At 42.8% G+C, this 23,143-nt stretch overlaps 4 protein-coding genes across 4 annotated transcripts in view; all 4 read right to left on the reverse strand.

Annotated features, from left to right (window-relative positions):
* Positions 1-8,552, reverse strand: part of LOC306981304 (G-protein coupled receptor 182-like) — a 9,612-nt gene extending 1,060 nt beyond the window's left edge. The window contains exons 1-2 of the mRNA XM_079580874.1: positions 8,425-8,552; positions 1-76 (exon numbers count right to left, since the gene is read on the reverse strand). The exon at positions 1-76 is cut by the window's left edge and continues 1,060 nt beyond it. Of these exons, the coding sequence (XP_079437000.1) occupies positions 1-73 (73 nt within the window). The 5' untranslated portion in view covers positions 74-76; positions 8,425-8,552. The remainder of the gene's footprint in view (positions 77-8,424) is intronic.
* Positions 5,222-6,507, reverse strand: LOC306981225 (G-protein coupled receptor 182-like; the record flags this gene model as incomplete). Its single annotated transcript, XM_079580786.1, has 1 exon — positions 5,222-6,507. The coding sequence occupies one exon, from the start codon at positions 6,505-6,507 to the stop codon at positions 5,467-5,469; it is 1,041 nt and encodes a 346-aa protein (XP_079436912.1). The 3' UTR covers positions 5,222-5,466.
* Positions 8,553-11,197: 2,645 nt separating the features above from the next.
* On the reverse strand, positions 11,198-14,514 carry LOC306981446 (G-protein coupled receptor 182-like). The gene is made up of 2 exons (XM_079581059.1): positions 14,488-14,514; positions 11,198-12,289 (listed from the first exon to the last, which is right to left on the reverse strand). The coding sequence occupies exon 2, from the start codon at positions 12,284-12,286 to the stop codon at positions 11,243-11,245; it is 1,044 nt and encodes a 347-aa protein (XP_079437185.1). The 5' UTR covers positions 12,287-12,289; positions 14,488-14,514; the 3' UTR covers positions 11,198-11,242.
* A 2,467-nt stretch (positions 14,515-16,981) lies between these two features.
* LOC306981226 (G-protein coupled receptor 182-like) lies at positions 16,982-19,809 on the reverse strand (the record flags this gene model as incomplete). Its single annotated transcript, XM_079580787.1, has 2 exons — positions 19,783-19,809; positions 16,982-18,028 (listed from the first exon to the last, which is right to left on the reverse strand). Exon 2 carries the CDS (start codon positions 18,023-18,025, stop codon positions 16,982-16,984), a length of 1,044 nt encoding a protein of 347 aa, XP_079436913.1. The 5' UTR covers positions 18,026-18,028; positions 19,783-19,809.
* Positions 19,810-23,143: the final 3,334 nt, after the last annotated feature.

Genomic DNA, 23,143 nt, shown 5'->3' on the forward strand with positions numbered 1-23,143 from the left:
GTTCGATGGTGCATTCGCGCACGAACCAAGGAGTGTCATTGTAGAAGGAGTGGTTGTGCTCCTCAGCGCTCATGGTCTGCAGGAGAAATGGAAACACAAATAGTAGCAATGTTAGTCTTGTGAAGTATTTTTTAGAAACTCAGCTTCAACTGTAACTAAACACTAAAACAATAAGGGCTGGATCTTGTGGTTCATAGCGCAAGTTGTGGAGCAGACGGGTGGCGCTCCTTGCAAGCTTCAGTGGGTGGACAGAGTACCAGCCCCATGCTTTCCCCAGACCGCTACTTATTGGAGCACTACAGTTACACGATTCTTGGAGGGGCTGAATTGAAAAAACAAGTTTGCTATGCGCCCCTTTTGTGAAATGCGCTCCTTTTTTGGACTGAGCTGTACACGAGGAGCAACAATGCAAAAAAGAGGCTTGTTACGACCACCGCTGATGCTCTTCATTCATGAGGCGGTAAACACTGACACATGATGCAAATGTCACAGTAAAACACAGATGAGCCGTGGTGTTGTGGCACTTAGTCATGTGTGATTTATACATACATACATTTATTTATTATGCAAATTGTATTTCAGTGTCAAAAAAGTTTTCAATGAAACCCATGGATGGTGTCGTGTCTCGGGACTCTCTGAATCACTGACATAAATCTCAGAGACCTGGGATGATTAGTTTTCAGGTTAAGCCCAGTTAAGGGAAAAACTATTGAAAAAGGACGTTCCACTTTATCAAGCAGATCATCATTTTCAAGCAATATGGGAAAGAAAAAGGATCTCTCTGCTGATGAAAAGCGTGAAATAGTTGAATGCCTTGTTCTAGGTATGAAAACCTTCGATATTTCATGAAAGATGAAGCGCAATCATCGTACTGATTTGTGGATGATTCAGACACACTCCGTTTTGTGCAGATAAAGGCACAACAAGGACGGTTTCAGCCAGACAAACACATCAGATTAAGAGAACAGATGCTATAAAGCAGCAGACAGGTATTTGAAGCTGCTGGTGCCTCTGGAGTCTCCCGAACATGAAGGTGTAGGACCCTCCAGACGCTGCAGTTGTGCATAAACCTTCTATCCGGCCTCCCCTAAACGGTTAATTGAATGTTCATGAACAGAAACGGCTGCAGTGGCTCAGAAATACATGAAGACTCATTTTCAAACAGTCTTGTTCAGTGATGAGTGCCGTGTAGCCCTGGATGGTCAACTCTATGGAGTAGTGGATAGTTGGTGAATGCCCACAATGTCCCAACAAGGCTGTGACGTCAGTAAGGAGGAGGCGGAGTCATGTTTTGGGCCAGAATCATGGTGAGAGAGCTGGTCGGCCCCTTAAGGCCCTTTTAGGCTCCCTGAAGGTGTGAAAATGACCTCTTTCTGACTGACCACTGTCTTCTATGCTACAAAATGAAGAGCCGTGCTTTCCTTAACAAGATAATCTCCATCATGACAACGCACCATGTCCTGCTGTAAAGAATACCTCTGCATCACTGGCTGCTATGGGCATAAAAGGAGAGAAACTCATGATGTGGACCCCCTCCTCCCCTGACTTCAACCCTATTGAGAACTTTTGGAGCCTCAACAAAAAAAACTTCTATGAGAGCGGAAGGCAGTTTTCATCCAAACAGCAGCTCTGGGAGGCTATTCTGACATCCTGTAAAGCAATCCAAGCAGAAACTCTACAAAAACTCACAAGTTTAATGGATTTAAGATTTTTGAAGCTGCTCAAAGAAGGTCTCCTATGGTAAAATATAACTTCACCTGTTAAGATTGATTGAAATAGCTTTTGATTTCAGTAAATGTGACCTCCTAATGCTACAAATTCAACAAATGGCCATTTTACATGTTCCAGCCATGTCCTACGGCAGGGGCGTCGAACTCGTTTGGGTCGAGGGCCGCAATGTAAAGGACTGTGGCCTCATAAATAACAACATCTCACACTTATTGCTTTTTATCAGCCTGTGTCACGTGTCCCTCAAAGTGCTACATGAAGTCATTATTCATTTACTCCACACTCGATGGCAGTAAGTTACTATTTTAGCCACAACCGCCCTGGGGCAGACTGACCATTTACCATGTGGCTATGATATGCTGTTTATATCCTGATCTCTTGTGTCAGTGCCCTCTGCTGGACACGTGTGGAATTCTTTCCTTTTTTTTTTAAATTTAAGTTGCCCGCTAGTGGTTGGAGTGAGCAAACTGGTTATTTCTTTAAAAACTACCAACTACGATAGAGTAATTGTAACCATTTTGCGTTTAAAATAACTTATATTTGAGCAGCATCTGCTTCGTGTTTGTATAAGCTACGCGATCATTCATGTGATGCAGGGTCAGTTATATTCCAAAAATGATTCTTTCGACACAGAGATTTATATGGTTTGTCTGGTGTTATAAGTGATTTGCCTCAGGTGCTCTGTGGGGTCAGACTGTTTTTAATGCAGGCTAGCTGATACCATAGAAATGCACTAGCCTTGCACTAGCCTAGCGCCACGAGACTCTTCAAATATAAGAACTGCATGAATTACAAAAAAATGTATCTCCAGAAAACAGCAACACGCCCTATGTCAAAAATCCTGAAATATCCCTTTAAGACACTTTTAAAGACATACTTATTCAAACTGGCCTTTGACTCCCCCCTGAAAGTCTAACTAATGTGTTTACTTTTCTTGTTTTTAAAACTTTCCTGGGATGTGCAGCAGTGTTTTGGGAATTGTGTAGTAATGTGTGATCATTTTTAACTGTTGGCTCTGTAAAGCACTTTGGTGGGACTGTCATGGTTACTGAAATCCACAGGTCCACACTGTGTTTGTTTTCGTAAACACTTTGAACACTTCAACACTTGTAGCACCTGAAGGAAACCCTCGACAGTCAAACCCAAATCGTCTTTCAGTGAGGCAAACACTGAAGCGTTAAGTCTATTAAGAAGGAGTGAATAAAAGACTTACCGTGTGTCGTGGCGGTTGTAGCCGGATTACAGTTCTCACAGCATTGCACTTTTAGCCAAACACTTCTCTCCGATTACCCAACGACAGGACATCCTCACGGAGAGAGCGTATGAAGAATGCAATGCAAAGCAAAAAGTGATATTTCTCATTTCCTAAAAATTCTCTTCAGTCGCTGACATCGTCGGTTGAACTAGAAAAAATCCTGAACTTGTCAAAAATATGTGACCAGATATAAAGATATAGGTGTTACTTTACTTTACAGTACATTGATATATATATGTAATGTGCTCGGTAACAATGTGTACTAACTTGTACCTATGGGATGGATACACAATGGAATAACTTGTATTAGTACTTTGTAGGTACATAATGTAATAGGGCTTAAAGGAACAGGCCACCGTTTTTACATACTGAGATATGTTCTTACCTTAGACAAGTTCATTTGTACCTGTCAAGTCTTCACCCGTGCCCTCAGTCATGTAAACACAGCACAGGCGGCGTTAGCATTTAGCCTCCTCTCCTCTATACATGCCTTTCAGTCGTGTGACTTTTGTTGTTATGGCGGCCATTTTGAATAACACAGTACCATTATGACGTAGCAATATCTCTACTCAGGATATAAATGAAGGACGACTGATTGACAGTGGCATTTTAAAGCAGTACTAAGTAACGTGTTTACCTTAATATATCCTCTCCGTAGTCCCTGTGGGGGTAATACAAGTGTTGCCGGACCGGAGTCACCAATACACACTAATGGAATCACGAAGAAGAAGCTAACAGGCTAACGGGCAAAGCTAACTGCGGGTTAACGTCACTTTAAACAGTATTTACAGCAAAGTTTGAGTGAAAAAAAATATTGCCATTGTATAATTGGATGCACAGTAACCCTCTCTCCCTTCGCCTTTCCTGTCGGCGTAGTATTTACTCTCCAAGACAATTAATAAGTTAAAAAATCGTAACTTGCTACTACACCTGCAGTTGCGCTTATGGCCTCTAGGGGGAAGAGTTACTTAGTACTGCTTTAATCGTAATCATTGCTCAAGAAGGTAGTAGTAAAAACACCGCCCCGGAGTTCGCACGTTTATGTGAAGAACCAGTGGGTCAAAACGTTAGCATTTAGCTTCAACATGATTAGCCTCTCCAAGAGAAACCCTGAAACACTCTAAATATCTGGCCTTGGATACAACATGTGACAGAGGTCTGAGCTGTTACTGTAGTATTTCCTCATTGTCACAGATGTGGCCACACATGTGTTTATCGTGTTGATGTCAGTTGCCAACCGGTAGCATGCTAACGTCTTGAGCAGCTTAAACGCTGACGCATGACAAACTGTAAAAAACACAGGGAAAGGTTTTCTGTTCCCTCTCTGATGTGTTAATTTAGTCTTCAGAGTGGAGCAGATCTTTAGTAAATCCTGCTGTAGCTCGACAGACAGAGCCGCTACGTCTGAGCCACATTTGCTGCTTATTTCACATAAACGTGTTTTTACTGTTTTCTTCTTGAGCAATGATTACGAGTGCATAAAAATGCCACTGTCAGTCAGTCGTCTTTCACTTTCATCCTGAGTAGAGATGATGTTACATGTTGTAGTACTGCACAATGCTACTTCGGTATTCAAAATGGCCGCCGGAACTATGCATGATGTCATTTAAGCTCCAAACGAGGTGAAGATAGAAGCTACCAAGCTCTTCCACGTTTTCCCTAATTAAATATGGTTACGTGAAGTGTTCCACTGCAAAGTATAATCACACAAAATTAAACAATGTGGATTTTCTAAGCGGATAAAAAGGGGAACTATATTGTAAGGCGTAATAATACCAGGAGTAGTTCGAAATCCGGCCATTTTATAGTGGTGAATGCATGTCAATTTATATAGATATTGCTAAAACTACTTAAGTAAATAATAACGGGTAAATCAACTACACAATTATTTTTTTTATTACAATTTTGTTACAATTACAATTACTATTTTGCATATGGATCAACCAATCACAGAGCTTGCATTCTCCAGCACTTTGATGTGGAGTCACAGGTGTTGTCTTCCACGGAGACGGGAGGAGTGGACGGACGATCATAAACCAAGTCTGGCTGAAGCAGGAGGTCTCTGAGCAGCTCGCTCTGACGTGGAGCGGGAGTGATGGCGGCCGACCTCAGGGTCAAAAATGTTTGACAGTCTCATTTGATTTTTTTTAAATCCCAACATAGTTTCTCATGGACAACAATAGACAGAGAGAGAATAAAAATTGGGATGGAAAGTCAGGATTTCAGACAGAAATGTTGTTTTTATACTATTATCAGAATGACTTTGTGAAAATCATTTTACGATGAATCAAATCACAATCACCCTCTTCACCAGGTCCCTCAGAATCTCAGAACTGACTTAGTACACAGTGACTGCAGATATACTGAGATACATCTGGTGCAAAGCATTTTTAAATTCATGTTTTTGCACAATGTCCCCGTTGAAATTACGTAGTAAACTAAACAAAATCTGAAACTCTCTTCTTTCCAGTCTCTGATCATCATTAGGAGCCGACGTCGGACTGGCTGGTGCTGGCGTCTCCTCCGTTAGGCCGGGCCCCGGCTTCCAGCTGCGCCGCGTTTCCTTCTTTGTTGATGTAAGTCACCATCATGTTGATGAGGTTACGGCGAAAACTCTTAGTCAGAAGGTTGTAAAGGATGGGATTAGCGACGCAGTGCACGAAAGACAAAACTAACATTATCTCGTATGTAAAATGAAGCACGGTCATGACGTTGCAGCTATGAATGAAGTCTAAGACGATATCTATGGTGGATACAACTGTGACCACATGGTAAGGGAGCCAGCACAGGACAAACACTAAGGAGTAGACGTGCACCAGCCTAATGTCCCGCGGGTTTTGGACGTCCGGGGCGGCGCGCACCGCTCTGGCGATCAGCACGTTACAGGTGATGATGACGGCGGAGGGGACGAGGAACTGGAAAATAAAATGAAGCACAACAATACTGATATTCCACTCTAAGTGGCTTTGCTCTGGCAACATAAAGCATCCCGGTTCGTTCCACTCAGTCAGTTTAATGTGCACATTTTCCAAGAGTGCGAGGAACAGGGACAGCAGCCAGACTCCCGCACAGAGCCACCAGCGGCGCCGCCCGACCGTGGGGAAGAGCGCGGGGAAGGCGGGCTTGGTCAGCGACAGGTATCGCTCCAGGGTCATCAGCGCCAGGAAGAACGAGCTGCTGTAGAAGTTGACGGCATGAATGAGTTTGGTCACTTTGCAGAGGAAACTCCCCCAGAGCCAAACGTATTCGATCGTCACCTCCATCATGAAGAACGGCATAACAATGATCACCATCATATCGGACAGGCAGACGTTGAGGATGCAGAAGAGCACGCCGTTTGAGGACTGACGCCGGCGCCAGTTCACCCACAGCACGAGGAGGTTCCCCACGAGCCCCGCCATGAAGATGAGCAGGTAGAGGAGGAAGAGGACGACGCGGCGGGCGTTTTTGTCCACTGTGACGGTGCAGTCGTGCACGTACCAAGGAGTGTCATTGTAGGAGGGTGTGCGGTCCTCAGCGCTCATGGTCTGCAGGAGAAATGGAAACACAAAATGGTATCAATGTTAGTAGAGATGCACCGATCCGACACTGGTATCAGATATCGGAGACGATACTGGAAAAATAAGATATCGGGTATCGGCTACAATATCCGATACTGAACCGATACCACTTTTGGCTCTCAACGCCTTAAAAACACAATTTCACCAACTAACACCTAGATCTATGTGAATGCCTTATGGGCATGCCTTATATCATTTTAAAGAGGAATTCAATCGCTGACTGGCTCCAGACCCTGTCAATCATGCTCTGTGGAGGCTCCACCCGCCCCACGAGTGCAGGACTTCTCGCCTTTTTGCCCTTTTAAGGAACAGGCTGCATAGGAGGAGACAGGCGGCCATTAAGGTTCACACAAGACCGGGACTGTTTCTATGAATGGGGCTGAATAGGTGTTAATCTATCTCTAATTATTATATCTATGATATGAATGTAACCTTAAGCCTGTCATATACACAAACATATTTAGTGTAGAAAAGTCCAGTGCTCTTTGTTAAATTTTATTCAAGAGTTTATCAGTAGATATTATTGATAATTGATCTGAAATATCATGACAATAAAATATTACTTAATTGATCTTAAAGGGGGGTATTATGCAAAATCGACTTTTTCAAGCTTTACATCATGTTATTATGTCACTCCGTCATTAAAAACATGCCTGAAGTGTTGCCTTGGCACATTCACGTATTTCTGAGTAATCTGTAAAAACTCTGATGGCGGCCATTTTAGGGATAGGTTTGCCTGAGTCCTCCTAGGAACGCCCCCACCTCCTGGAGACGCCTCCGAGCTTTCGTCACCAGCCGAGTAACCAACCACTGCTCCTCAGCAGAACCCCCTCCCCACTGATGCCACAGACAGAGTGTGGAGGGGGCGTGTCGGAAAGGCTCAGAGGTTCTTAAAGAGACAGAGGCCGATTTCAAGACATTCACTACAGCCATTTTGAGAGCAATTTTATACAAGGCAGTTATTCTAATTTACTGCATTTACAGACCAACAGAAGGTTTCATCATCATTGTAGTGTGATATAGACTGGTGCTATGTGATTGAAAAAGCAGAATACCCCCTCTTTAAAATGGAGAAAAGACTCTTGGTATTGGTAAATATCAGATATCAGCAGATACTCAATTCCCAGTATCGATGCATCTCTAAATGTTAGTCTTATTAAGTGAAACACTAGGGGGTCATTAATCAATGCAGGTGCTACATAGCTCAAAAACAAAATGTGCATTGGCTGCGCTTAATCCATTTTTTGATGATGCATGTATTACAGTATTAAGCCCCAAATCTGAAATGTAAATGAGGCAATGTTGCGTGAGTTGAAAATGCATAATTTGAACTCCCTTTAAGGACAACTCGCTCCGAAATGGCTTGTTCACACGAAGAGCAGAAGCACAAATGTCTTTCTTCCCTCTGCCATCAGCTTAATAATGACTCCCTGGGCTAAAGTGACGGCAGTGTTTAGAATCAGCATTGTATTTATTGCCATTGTTTGAGAACAGGTTCACAAACTCTGAATTTTTCTCGATATAATAGTGCAACGTAAAACACAGAATTTAGATAAAGATAAGATATAAAAACTTTAAAACTATAAGGGGCATGCACAAACAATATTAAATAAATACAAGAATACAAAGTAAAATGTAATTTGACATAGAACAACAGGTGAATTAAGGGATAGCAGCGGATCTAAGTGTGTTAAGTGTTATCTTTTTAATTATTCAGTTCTTTTTTTATGGCTGCGGTCCACACTGTGTTTATTGTAATTGTATAAATGACAATAAACACTCTGAACCCCGATAGCACCTGAAGGAAACCCACTTGAAAGGCAAATCTTCTTTCAGTGAGGCAAACACTGAGTCTAAGAATGAGTGAATAATAAAACGTACCGTGTGTCGTGATGCTTGTAGCCGGATTACAGTCCTCTGGGGACACAGATGAGGGCATTGCACTTTTATCCAAACACTTCTCTACTATTACCCAACAACAGGAAATCCTCACGGAGACAGAGCTGGTGCAGTCGGTCAACAGTGTGGAGAGAGTGCACGAAGAACGCGACGCAAAGCAAAACCTTTCACTCTCATTTCCTTAAAAATGATCTTTGGTCACTGACATTGCCTGTTGAATTTGAAAAAAAATCATGAACTAGTTTTAACATTTTCATGGCTTTTTTTTTTAACAATAATCAAGATTTCCAGGAGTTTGTGGTCAAGTACTATTTTGAACAACAAAATCAATACATGTCCTGCAAGAATTCCAAGGGCCCACTGCTAAAACCTGTATACAAAGTAGTTGAGGACAATGTTATATCAAAACCCTTTAAAGAGGGGGTGTTATGCTTTTCTTCAATCACATAGCACGAGTCTATATCTCACTACAATGATGAGCAAACCTTCTGTTGGTCTGTAAATGCAGTAAATTAGAATAACTGCCTTGTATAAAATGTCTCTCTCAAAATGGCTGTAGTGAATGTCTTGAAATAGGCCTCTGTCTCTTTAAGAACCTCTGAGCCTTTAGACACGCCCCCTCCACACGCTGTCTGTGGCATCAGTGGGGAGGGGGTTCTGCTGAGGAGCAGTGGTTGGTTACTCGGCTGGTGACGAAAGCTCGGAGGCGTCTCCAGGAGGTGGGGGCGTTCCTAGGAGGACTCAGGCAAACCTATCCCTAAAATGGCCGCCATCAGAGTTTTTACAGATTACTCAAGAATACGTGAATGTGCCAAGGCAACACTTCAGGCATGTTTTTAATGAGCGAATGACATAATAACATGATGTAAAGCTTGAAAAAGTCCATTTTGCATAATACCCCCCTTTAATGCAGACGTCTCAGACACGTGGCCCTCTGGTAAATTGCATTAAACATGTTAGAACTACATTTCCCATGAGGCACTGAGCACCGGACGTGAGAATGACAGCATCAGACAGAGGAAGGGAGATGTGGCGCTTCTGCAGACGACTTATCAACTTTTATCAACAGAGAAACATATTAAAAGCAGCGACTGTGAGAGAGGAGCTTCTGAAACAGGTGGAGACGTCAGAACGTGAGGGAGAAACTGTAGTTCAGCTAAACATGTGCTGGACAAGTTACAGCTCTGCAGCAGGACAAAAAGCACCTTTACCACACCAACATGTGCTCACACAAGGACCACATCATGTCAATTAGTTTAATCTTTATTAGGGACACATGTGCGACCACATGATCCATAGTTAAAGTTTGTTTGACCATGGAGCCAGGGTGTAGACGTCAGGCGATGATGACGGCTGATGAGGGGCCCAGGAAGACAATTAGGCAAAGAAAGGAAACGCACATGAACCACTCTGTGTATTGCTAGGAGCGCGAGGAACAAGGAGAACGGCCAGACTCCTCCGCAGAGAATGATCTTTTTATTACAATTTCTGGAAAGGAAAACGTCAAGGCATTGATGACATTGGACAAAGTTCACTATAAAATGTAAACATATCACAACTCAATGCATTCAAAATAATAACAATAATAGGTCAAAAACATTTCAGTAGCGTGACAAACTGCTTCCAAATTTTATCAAATTCATGGAGGATAAAAACGTTTTGAATTCATTGCCCATGATAATGCCGTAGTGCAGGGGTAGGCAAGTTTTCTCGGGGTTCTTCATCGTCAAAAGACCAAGGGCCGGACCCTCCAATTAAAGCAATTGAAGTAAAGCATCACTTTCTACATATGCCAGTGTTGTACATCACACACACTGGAAAAATGTCCGTCTTAAATTAGATAAATTATTAAAATTCGCTGAATAAAGTTTTTTTTATGTTGAATTTGAGTCTGAACTAATCTAAGATCAGATAAAAACACCAATGCCAATGGAACAAATAGAAATCCCCCAAATTAACTTTTGCTGTAATTTTTTTTAATTTTTCACTGGAAATATACAAAATAATCTGAACAAAGAAAAAACTTGTGCTTGTTCCATTGGCAAGAATATGTTATATCTGCTTTAAGGCCGGACCAAATCCACTCAATCTTTGGATTTTATCTCTCAATTCAAGTAGATTTAAGTCATTTCTTGGAATTCTTAGAGTATTCTTTTAGGATTATGGCCTAAAAGGGTGCTCTGCTAAGACATTTTAAGGAATTGACAGTATTTTTCACATTTCTAGAGTACTTTCTTTCTAGTGTACTTAGATTTGGGTCATAATATTTCTCAAAATCATCTCGAGGGCCAGAGTCTGATGATGGAGGGCCTGACGTTGCCTACCCCTGCCGTAGTGCGTGGTTCACCTTACCAGTTGGCCTATAAAAGGGGCACTGCCTTCATTGATCTCACCCCTACCATCCGCCCATCCCTCACATCAGTTCAGGTTCCAGGATGGCGTGATCGCAAGAAGTGATGCTCACCGTGGGAAGCGTTTAGGCTCACTCCAGCCGTCAAGCAACGGCGTCAAGCCTGGCGACTTCGGGGGATCGAAGAGTGAGCGGTCGGCGATCTCCTAATCCACTCGACCATGCTGCAGCGGGGCAAACGAAAGGATACGCTCAATATTCTGCTCCTGTCTGGGCGTTTAAACAATGATGGAAGTTGCTCTACAGTATCTTATTGTACATGATGCTATATCGATACTCGTTACCTGGTATCGTCATCCAAATGTGTCATGAGTTTTGTGTACAGCGTCCCTGTTCAAATAAACCAAACTAAATCTGAAACTCTCTTCTTTCCAGTCTCGGGTCGTCTTTTTAGGAGCCGACGTCGGACTGGCTGGTGCTGGCGTCTCCTCCGTTAGGCCGGGCCCCGGCTTCCAGCTGCGCCGCGTTTCCTTCTTTGCTGATGTAAGTCACCACCGTGTTGATGAGGTTACGGCGAAAACTCTTAGTCAGAAAGTTGTAAAGGATGGGATTAGCGACGCAGTGGAAGAGCGACCAAACTAACACGATGTTGTGCGAAAAATAGAGGAAGTATATGGCATTGCAGCTACGAATGAAGTCTATAAGGTCGTCCAGGCTGAGCACAATTGTGACCAGGTGGTAAGGGAACCAGCACAGGACAAAAACCGAGGAGTAGACGTGCACCAGCCAAACGTCCCGCGGGTCTTGGGCGTCCGGGGCGGCGCGCACTGCTCTGGCGATCAGGACGTTACAGGTGATGATGATGGCGGAGGGGACCAGGAACTGGAAAATCAAATTAAGGAAAACAATAGCGGCATACCACTGGGAGTAGTTATGCTCTGGCCACATGTGGCATCCCGGTTCGTCCCACTCCATCAGATTAACGTGGACGTTTTCCAAGAGTGCGAGGAACAGCGACAGCAGCCAGACTCCTGCACAGAGCCACCAGCGGCGCCGCCCGACCGTGGGGAAGAGCGCGGGGAAGGCGGGCTTGGTCAGCGACAGGTATCGCTCCAGGGTCATCAGCGCCAGGAAGAACGAGCTGCTGTAATAGTTCACCACGTAGATGAGATTGGTCACTCTGCAGAGGAAACTCCCCCAGAGCCAAACGTATTTCATCGTCATTTCCATCATGAAGAACGGCAGAACAATGATCACCATCATGTCGGACGCGCAGACGTTGAGGATGCAGAAGAGCACGCCGTTTGAGGACTGGCGCCGGCGCCAGTTCACCCACAGCACGAGGAGGTTCTCCAGGAGCCCCGCCATGAAGATGAGCAGGTAGAGGAGGAAGAGCACGACGCGGCGGGCGTTTGCGTCCAGGTCGATGGTGCAGTCGTGCATATACCAAGGAGTGTCATTGTAGAAGGAGTGGTTGTGCTCCTCAGCGCTCATGGTCTGCAGGAGAAATGGAAACACAAAATGGCGTCAATGTTAGTCTCGTCGAGTGAAGTAGCTTTAAAGAGTAACGAAAACAACTTTCTTTTTGGATTTTTCTGAGGCACCAAGCTCAGCCAAACTCTTCCACTCTGCAGGAGTTGGCAGCCGTTCTGTGTCAATGGTCCCACATTCACACAACCAAGTGAAGTGAAGTGCGACACAATGACAGCAGAGGAGATGGACTCTATGCACATGAAAACTCTTCCTCTCCCGTTAACATAGTGTTGATGTAAATACTTAATAAATAGGAAACAAATTCTCTATCTAGTATCAAAAAACAGAAAGTATTTATATTAGAGACAGGCCTAAACAAGGACACAACGGGACCAAATCAATCATGCAGTTTGAATAATCAAAAATGTATGTAAACTCTAAATATCCTCAGTCCAACTTGTGATTCTTGCTGCTTTAGTGGAGTTTTCTGTCACGGTAAAGGCACATGTCTGTTCCTCGGGGTGAGGGAGAGTGCGTCTGAACGTCACAGCTCGAATGTGTGAACCTCTGAATTTGTCGTCGCTGAGGATTTAGTGCAGGGGTCCTCAGACTTTTTTTCTCTGGGGGCCACATTGTTGTTCCTGACTGTGATGTGGGGCCGGACCGGGTTATCTATGATATATATGTATGACCTAGACCAAAAGGCCTCTTTATGAAGTAGAGACGACTCGCCGGCACAGTCGCCCCCACGACTATATCCACAAGATCAACACTTGATTCAGGCACATATTTGTTTCACTGTAGTGGTTTGCAAAAATAGAAATCAAGTCTTCACACTTTGTTTTAATTTCCATTTATTTATATTTTCAAATAAAACATCATTATGTAATGTGACCAAAGTAATAACTTCTTACACTTGTGCTTTACAAGTCTGTGTCACAAGTTTCTCAAAGTACTGTCGTCATTATTCATTCTCTCCACACTCTGTGGTGTAGGGCTGAAACAACTAATCGATTAATCGACAACTAATCGATTACTAAAATAGTTGTCAACTATTCCAGTACTCGATTAATCGTTTTCTAGCAAACACAGACTAAAATAGAGCAAAAAAGACATGACAATTGTGTATTTTGGATGAAAACCTACTTTGTTTTTAAAGTGAGGGTCTGTAGTGTTTTGTACATTGTAAATTTCATAAATATCTGTCTTTGTCTCGTCCAATCAGAAAGCAGAATTAGCACAAAGAGCCTCCCACAACCGTTTACTCCATCAACATGTCCTCAAGCGGCGCCACTTTAGCTCTATGTGATAAAAAAATTGAAAAAATACTATTTCCATGCACCTTTCACAGCCAAGCGATTAATCGATTAATCGTAAAAATGATCGGTAGATTAATCGATTACCAAAATAATCGTTAGTTGCAGCCCTACTGTGGTGGTAAGCTTCATTTACCACGTGGTTATAATGTGTTTATATTCTGATCTCTTATGTAAGTGCCCTCTGCTGGACACCTGTGGAATTGTTTTTTTATTTATTCAAATTGCCCCCTAGTGGCTGAAATGAGTAAACTGGTTATTTAGTTAAAATATCATAACTCCGCACAGGAATGGGCTAGAGACTTACTTTTTTTTTTTTGGACATACTCAGGGATTTGTGCTCTACAAGTCGGGGCCGTAGTTTGAGGACCCCTGATTTAGTGTAAACGGGCAGAGGAAGAGAGAAGGGACTTTTCTATTGTTTGCATAAGGACGACTCTCACCTCAAAATGGATTGTTCACATGCAGTGAAGAAGCACAAGGTTCAAAAACTCCTTCTTCCCTCTGCCATCAGAGCTCAATAATGACTCCCTGCACTAAGGTGTACTGCAGTGTTTAATCAAGCTGTGCTGCACAACCATTAAAAATATTGTCAGAATAAACGGTCAGCAGCTGATAGTAGTTTTTACTGTAAATCTCTCACACAATCTTTTTAAAGTGCTTTATCTTTTTAAAATTGTTTTTCTGTTCTTTTTTATGGTTTCATTGTGGACCTCAGGGAGCTGAAAATAAACCCTTCGAACACCTGAATACTTGAAACTGTAGCATCTGGAGGAAACTCACCAGACACGAGGAGAACCTGCAAATTCCACATAAACCTGAGAATCGAACCCAGTCTCTTCCTTTCAGTGAAGCAAACCCTGAAGCATTCAGTCTGCTTAAGAATAAGTCAATAAAAGCTCTTACCGTGTGTCCGTGATGGTTGTAGGAGGATTAAAGTTCCCTGCAGACACAGATGATGGCATTGCACTTTTATCCAAACACCTCCCTCCCATTTCTTATCAACACCAATGACAGGACATCCTCACAGAGAGAGAGAGAGGGGGGGGTGGAGTGTGGAGAGTGCACGGAATATGCAAAGCAAAGCAAAAAGTACAGTTTTTTTCTCATTTCCTCGGCCAGCGCACAGCATGAAATCATGAATCATTAAAGGTCATAGATATGTGACCATTGGACAGAATCTATTACGACAATCAAGGTTTCCAGGAGTTTTGGGACAAGTACGTGCTATTATCCAAATCTTTTTTACTGCTTTTACATTTAAGAACAATGAACACAAATCACAATAACAATAAAACAGCAGTAGATGCTCACAAATAAAGACAAAGACAGATGGAACAAAAGAGAAACATCTAATATTTGTGCATGAGTGATATTGTTCATGATGATCGTTGTCAAGAAAATAAATAAAATGGTTGTGTACATGATACGATAGGTAAAGAAAATAAAGAAAGAAATGTAGGCTACACCGGGCCGCACTCGAGGAGGAGGTGTTTCAGCGTCTCTGGGTCAGACCTGCAAACAGGACAGTCTCGGCTGAACTTTATGGGGTGTATTTGGTGCTGCTGTGTGCACGTGTAAATCAGTCTGTGATGGATTTTGAAGTCAGTTGCAGAGTCTCAGCAGCCCTGGACAACTGCATCGTTTGACCAATGGCGCTTGCTAAACCCATGTGCTGGATGCTAGTCAAAGATTAGCCTGAATTGCTAGAGATGTTGTTCTTTCTAAAATGGCGGCTGTGGGGTATAAAGTGAGACAAATGCTATGGGGTAAAGTGAGACAATAATCTAGGTGGGTCCAGCCTGTGTCCTGAGGCAGAGGCTGTGTCTGTCGGCTACTCGCTGGTTTTGATCACCCTTCGTGCTGACCCCAAGAAGAGCAACACAAAAAAACACATGAAATATCTTTTATCCCACGAGCTTTGACGTTGTTTGTCTGTTTTATAGATGTTTTTTTTTTTCTATTGCTGTTTTTAACTGACCATGGAGCCAGGGTGCAGACGTCAGGCGATGATGACGGCTGATGAGGGGCCCAGGAAGACAATTAGGCAAAGAAAGGAAACGCTCATGAACCACTCTGTGTATTGCTAGGAGCGCGAGGAACAAGGAGAACGGCCAGACTCCTCCGCAGAGAATGATCTTTTTATTACAATTTCTGGAAAGGAAAACGTCATGGCATTGATGACATTGGACAAAGTTCACTATCAAATGTAAACATATCACAACTCAATGCATTCAAAATAATAACAATAATAGGTCAAAAACATTTCAGTAGCGTGACAAACTGCTTCCAAATGTTATAAAATTCATGGAGGATAAACAAGTTTTGAATTCATTGCCCATGTGCAGGGGTAGGCAAGTTTTCTGGGTGGAGGGCCGGGTTTCTTCATCGTCAAAAGAGTAAAAGTAAAGCATCACTTTCTACATATGCCAGTGTTGTACATCACACACACTGGAAAAATGTCCATCTTAAATTAGATAAATTATTAAAATTCGCTGAATAAAGTTTTTTCTTATGTTGAATTTGAGTCGGTTTGAACTCATCTAAGATCAGATAAAAACACCAATGCCAATGGAACAAATAGAAATCCCCCAAATTAACTTTTACTGTATTTTTTTTTTTATTTGTCACTGGAAATACACAAAATAATCTGAATTAAGAAAAAACTTGTGCTTGTTATATGTTAAGAATAGGTTATATCTGCTTTAAGGCCGGACCAAATCCACTCAATCTTTAGATTTTTATCTCTTAATTCAAGTAGATTTAAGTCATTTCTTGGCATTCTTAGAGTATTCTTTTAGGATTATGGCCTAAAAGGGTGCTCTGCTAAGACATTTTAAGGAATTGACAGTATTTTTCACATTTCTAGAGTACTTTCTAGAGTACTTTCTTTCTAGTGTACTTAGATTTGGGTCATAATATTTCTCAAAATCATCTCGAGGGCTAGAGTTTGATGATGGAAGGCCTGACGTTGCCTACCCCTGCCGTAGTGCGTGGTTCACCTTACCAATTGGCCTATAAAAGGGGCGCTGCCTTCATTGATCTCCCCCCCTACCATCCGCCCATCCCTCACATCAGTTCAGGTTCCAGGATGGCGTGATCGCAAGAAGTGATGCTCACTGCGGGCATCGCAAAAAGTGAGTGGTCGGCGATCTCCTAATCCACTCGACCATGCTGCAGCGGGGCAAACGAAAGGATACGCCCAATATTCTGCTCCTGTCTGGGCGTTTAAACAATGACGGAAGTTGCTCTACAGTATCTTATTGTGCATGATGCTATATCGATACTCGTTACCTGGTATCATCATCCAAATGTGTCATGAGTTTTGTGTACAGCGTCCCTGTTCAAATAAACAAAACCAAATCTGAAACTCTCTTCTTTCCAGTCTCGGGTCGTCTTTTTAGGAGCCGACGTCGGACTGGCTGGTGCTGGCGTCTCCTCCGTTAGGCCGGGCCCCGGCTTCCAGCTGCGCCGCGTTTCCTTCTTTGCTGATGTAAGTCGCCACCGTGTTGATGAGGTTGCGGCGAAAACTCTTAGTCAGAAAGTTGTAAAGGATGGGATTAGCGACGCAGTGGAGGAGCGACCAAACTAACACGATGTTGTGCGAAAAATAGAGGAAGTAGACGGCATTGCAGCTACGAATGAAGTCTATAAGGTCGTCCAGGCTGAGCACAATTGTGACCAGGTGGTAAGGGAACCAGCACAGGACAAAAACCGAGGAGTAGACGTGCACCAGCCAAACGTCCCGCGGGTCTTGGGCGTCCGGGGCGGCGCGCACTGCTCTGGCGATCAGGACGTTACAGGTGATGATGACGGCGGAGGGGACCAGGAACTGGAAAATCAAATTAAGGAAAACAATAGCGGCATACCACTGGGAGTAGTTATGCTCTGGCCACATGTGGCATCCCGGTTCGTCCCACTCCGTCAGATTAACGTGGACGTTTTCCAAGAGTGCGAGGAACAGGGACAGCAGCCAGACTCCCGCGCAGAGCCACCAGCGGCGCCGCCCGGCCGCGGGGAAGAGCGCGGGGAAGGCGGGCTTGGTCAGCGACAGGTATCGCTCCAGGGTCATCAGCGCCAGGAAGAACGAGCTGCTGTAATAGTTCACCACGTAGATGAGATTGGTCACTCTGCAGAGGAAACTCCCCCAGAGCCAAACGTATTTCATCGTCATTTCCATCATGAAGAACGGCAGAACAATGATCACCATCATGTCGGACGCGCAGACGTTGAGGATGCAGAAGAGCACGCCGTTTGAGGACTGGCGCCGGCGCCAGTTCACCCACAGCACGAGGAGGTTCTCCAGGAGCCCCGCCATGAAGATGAGCAGGTAGAGGAGGAAGAGCACGACGCGGCGGGCGTTTGCGTCCAGGTCGATGGTGCAGTCGTGCATATACCAAGGAGTGTCATTGTAGAAGGAGTGGTTGTGCTCCTCAGCGCTCATGGTCTGCAGGAGAAATGGAAACACAAAATGGCGTCAATGTTAGTCTCGTCGAGTGAAGTAGCTTTAAAGAGTAACGAAAACAACTTTCTTTTTGGATTTTTCTGAGGCACCAAGCTCAGTCAAACTCTTCCACTCTGCAGGAGTTTGCAGCCGTTCTGTGTCAATGGTCCCACATTCACACAACCAAGTGAAGTGAAGTGCGACACAATGACAGCAGAGGAGATGGACTCTATGCACATGAAAACTCTTCCTCTCCCGTAAACATAGTGTTGAATGTAAATACTTAATAAATAGGAAACAAATTCTCTATCTAGTATCAAAAAACAGAAAGTATTTATATTAAAGACAGGCCTTAACAAGGACACAACGGGACCAAATCAATCATGCAGTTTGAATAATCAAAAATATATGAAAACTCTAAATACCCTCAGTCCAACTTGTGATTCTTGCTGCTTTAGTGGAGTTTTCTGTCACGGTAAAGGGACATGCCTGTTCCTCGGGGTGAGGGAGAGTGCGTCTGAATGTCACAGCTCTAATGTGTGAACCTCTGAATTTGTCGTCGCTGAGGATTTAGTGCAGGGGTCCTCAGACTTTTTTCTCTGGGGGCCACATTGTTGTTCCTGACTGTGATGGGGGCCGGACCGGGTTGGCTATAACATAGAATTGTATGACCCAGACCAAAATACCTCATAGTGAAGTAGAGACGACTCGCCTGCACAGTCACGACTACATCCACAAGATCAACACTTGATTCAGGCTCATATTTGTTTCAATGTAGTGGTTTGCAAAAATAGTGATCAAGTCTTCACACTTTGTTTTAATTTCCATTTATTTATATTTTCAAATAAAACATCATTATGTAATGTGACCAAAGTAATAACTTCTTACACTTGTGCTTTACAAGTCTGTGTCACAAGTACTGTGGTCATTATTCATTCTCTCCACACCAGCGTTAAGCTTCATTGACCACGTGGCTATAATGTGTTTATATTCTGATCTCTTATGTAAGTGCCCTCTGCTGGACACCTGTGGAATTGTTTTTTATTTATTCAAATTGCCCCCTAGTGGCTGAAATGAGTAAACTGGTTATTTAGTTAAAATATCCTAACTCTGCACAGGAATGGGCTAGAGACTTTTTTTGGACATACTCAGGGATTTGTGCTCTACAAGTCGGGGCCATAGTTTGAGGGGCCCTGATTTAGTGGAAATGGGCAGAGGAAGAGAGAAGGGACTGGTTTTGAAAAGACTTTTCTATTGTTTGCATAAGGACGACTCTCACCTCAAAACTGATTGTTCACATGCAGTGAAGAAGCACAAGGTTGAAAAACTCTTTCTTCCCTCTGCCATCAGAGCTCAATAATGACTCCCTGCACTAAGGTGGACTGCAGTGTTTAATCAAGCTGTGCTTAACAGGAGTTGCTGCACAACCATTAAAAATATTGTCAGAATAAACAGTCAGCAGCTGCAGCAGTAGTTTTCACTGTAAATCTATCACACAATCTTTTTAAAGTGCTTTATCTTTTTAAAATTGTTCTTCTGTTCTTTTTTATGGTTTCATTGTGGACCTCAGGGAGCTGAAAATAAACCCTTCGAACACCTGAATACTTGAAACCGTAGCATCTGGAGGAAACTCACCAGACACGAGGAGAACCTGCAAATTCCACATAAACCTGGGAATCGAACCCAGACTCTTCTTTCAGTGAGGCAAACCCTGAAGCATTCAGTCTACTTAAGAATAAGTCAATATAAGCTCTTACCGTGTGTCCGTGATGGTTGTAGGAGGATTAAAGTTCCCTGCAGACACAGATGATGGCATTGCACTTTTATCCAAACACCTCCCTCCCATTTCTTATCAACACCAATGACAGGACATCCTCACAGAGAGAAAGAGGGAGGGGGGGTGGAGTGTGGAGAGTGCACGAAATATGCAAAGCAAAGCAAAAAGTACAGTTTTTTTTCTCATTTCCTAAGAATTCTCTTCGGCCACGCGCACAGCATGAAATCATGAATCATTTAAGGTCATATTTAAGGTCATTTTCAAATCTTTTTATTGCTTTTGAATTTTAGAACAATAAACACAAATCACAATAACAATAAAACAGCAGTAGATGCTCACAAATAAAGACAAAGACAGATGGAACGAAAGAGAAACATCTAGTATTTGGGCATAAGTGATATTGTTAATGATGATCGTTGTCAAGAAAATAAATATAATGGTTGTATACATGATACAATAGGTAGATAAAGAAATAATAAAGAAATAAAGAAAGAAATGTAGGCTACACCAGGCCGCACTCGAGGAGGTGTTTCAGCATCTCTGGGTCAGACCTGCAAACAGGACAGTCTCGAGGGGAGCATATGTAAAAACTGTATCACATTATCCCGCTCTCCCCTTGTAGATGTGGCACTAGGTGCTTTACTTTATAGATTAAAATAATTGCTCCCTCCATTAAAAACTCTTTAAGGTCATAAAGCTAAGTTTAAATACTGTTTATTATTGTTTACTTTTCGTGCAATACTTGGCAACACCAGCAGAGGGCGCTTGGTGCGTTCGGTATCAGTCGCGGGCGCTGTAGAAGAAGTCCTGTCAGTTCGTGATATGAGTGAAGAAACAGAGGCATCAAACTCCGGTTGAAATAGTATTTGTGATGTATTTCAGGTAAGCTGGTTGGTAAAACGCGCAGTAAACAGTAGCAGAGTTTCTCCTGTAGCCTTTAGAGTAAGTTTTGTTAAGCTAGGAAGTGTTTTGTCAATATTATTTGTTTAAAAACGAGTGTTAGACCAAGTTAACGTTTCTAAGATGGCGGACGTTGGTCCAACGGTAAACGCGGTGACCAAGCAAAACACTGTTTAATTCTGTACAAGGTTAAGTTCACGACATAAGTGCTCAGAGATACTCGAGAGTATTTACTAAAGGCAATTTAAGTTATAAGGACGATCAAAACGAACTTTTAAGTGTTTTATTTTTACCATAAGCCAGTGGTTCTCAACCTTTTGGAGCCGCGACCCCCATTTTAACAGTTAAAGGGGTTTGTGACCCCTTCCCCGAGTCACACTGTGAGAAATAGGAACATTAGCCTGCGTAATTCTACAAAAACATATGGATAAAATAAAATCCATCAAACTACGAACAAATAATGCCACTCTGGTAAAATAGCAAACACATGCTACAATACAATATTACAGTATATGCTAATGAAAATATGTATATTTGCGACCCCCAGGTTGAGAACCACTGCCATAAGCACATCACTTATGTGTAGGGATGCACCGATACCAGTGTCGGGTATTGGGACGATACCACATGCTTGTACTCAATACTCAAGCTCATTCATGAGGTCCTGATACCATTTGACATGCGGCCAGCGCAGCTACGAGGCGCAGCTACGAGGCGCAGCTCTCAGCTGAGGAAAGAAGAAGCAACAAACTGGAGACTTCTTTAGTGGAAATAAAATATTCCACATAGAGCTGACTTTATTACAGACTGCGCTCTCTAAACCAGAGTCTGAGCTGGATTTAACCAGAGCTTAAAGGAATAGGCCACCGTTTTTACATACTAAGATATGTTCTTACCTCACTTTAGACGAGTTAATATATCCCCGTCTGGTCTTTGTCCGCGCGCTCTGTCACGCAAACGGAGCACATACGCAGCCTCTCCCACATGTCATATAGCTCCGAAAAAGCTCACGATAGAAGCTACCAAGCTCTTCCACGTGTTCCCTATTTAAATAAAGTTACGTGAAGTGTTTTCATGCGAAGTATATTTACACAGAAATGTAGCATGTCGATTTTATAAGCAAATAAAAAGGGGCGTAATGATACGAGGCGTAATGATACGAGGAGTAAAACGTCCGCGCAGTAACTCCTAAAGGTTATTGACGGAAGTGAGCGGGGGAAGTCTTTAGGAGTTACTACGCGGACGCTGTGCTCCACGTATCATTACGCCTCACAATATAGTCCCCCTTTTTATTTGCTTATAAAATCGACATGCTACATTTCTGGGTAAATATACTTCGCATGAAAACACTTCACGTAACTTTATTTAAATAGGGAACACGTGGAAGAGCTTAGTAGCTTCTATCGTGAGCTTTTTCGGAGCTATGTGACATGTGGGAGAGGCTGCGTATGTGTGAGCGCACGGACAAAGACCAGACGGGGATATATTAACACGTCTAAAGTGAGGTAAGAACATATCTTAGTATGTAAAAACGGTGGCCTATTCCTTTAATGTTGTTGGTGCTGCAGCGTCTGCAGTGTTTAGAACATACAGGCTAACGTTGCTAACTCACGGCTAGCATTTTTGGCCATTCTGACCCCGTTTTATGCCCAGGGGTTTATTCATCTAAAAAACTAACCCAGCGACTAAAAAGTCCTCAGAAAATCCAAATGAAAGACATACAGCATGTTTATATTGAGTGAAAATGAGCTGCAGCAGAACAATGAAAACGCTGTAGCTACTCGCTAAGTTACTACAAAACACACGAGAAAATCTACAAGAGCTGAAGTAAAGACGAAAAGAGACCATTTAAGAAACATCTCAATACTATTGTTAAATAAAAACACATAAATGAATAAAGCTCAGGCACTGGGAGCTTCTGGACATGAGCTGTTCTGTCTATGATGGACAGAGACATAAAAATTAAAAATTGTATTGAATGAAAATAAAATAAATAAATGGCATCAGCACAATTCTAATATAACTGCTCTTAAATGTGTCGCCTACTTTACTTAAGGAAATGTACATGAGTAAATTTACTAATTACAAACCAATCTGCTGTGAAAAAAGTAAGAATGTTGAAGAAAATGCCCCACGTGAGCGTTTTCAAAGAGCGCGAGGAACAGCCAGACTCATCAGCAGAGAATCGTTTTTTATTATAATTTCTCGTAAAACAGAAAAAAGTCAAGGCACTGACTATGTTGGACAAAACTGATTATCAAATGTAAGCATATAAAAAACTTATGGCATGAAAAATAATAATAATAAAATAATGTATTAAAAGGTCAAAAACATTTCAGCAGCATGACAAACTGCTTCCAACACTTTTAGGTCAGTTCTAGAAAAAGATGGTACACGTTTTTTACCTTAAAGCAGTACTAAGTAACTCTTCCCCCTAGAGG

The sequence above is a fragment of the Gobius niger genome, assembly GCF_951799975.1.
Source record: "Gobius niger genome assembly, chromosome: 22".
NCBI lineage: Eukaryota > Metazoa > Chordata > Actinopteri > Gobiiformes > Gobiidae > Gobius > Gobius niger.

What these genes read in the sequence shown, in the direction of transcription:
- LOC306981446 (XM_079581059.1), bottom strand. Translation starts at nt 12,286, where the DNA reads ATGAGCGCTGAGGAGCACAACCACTCCTTCTACAATGACACTCCTTGG.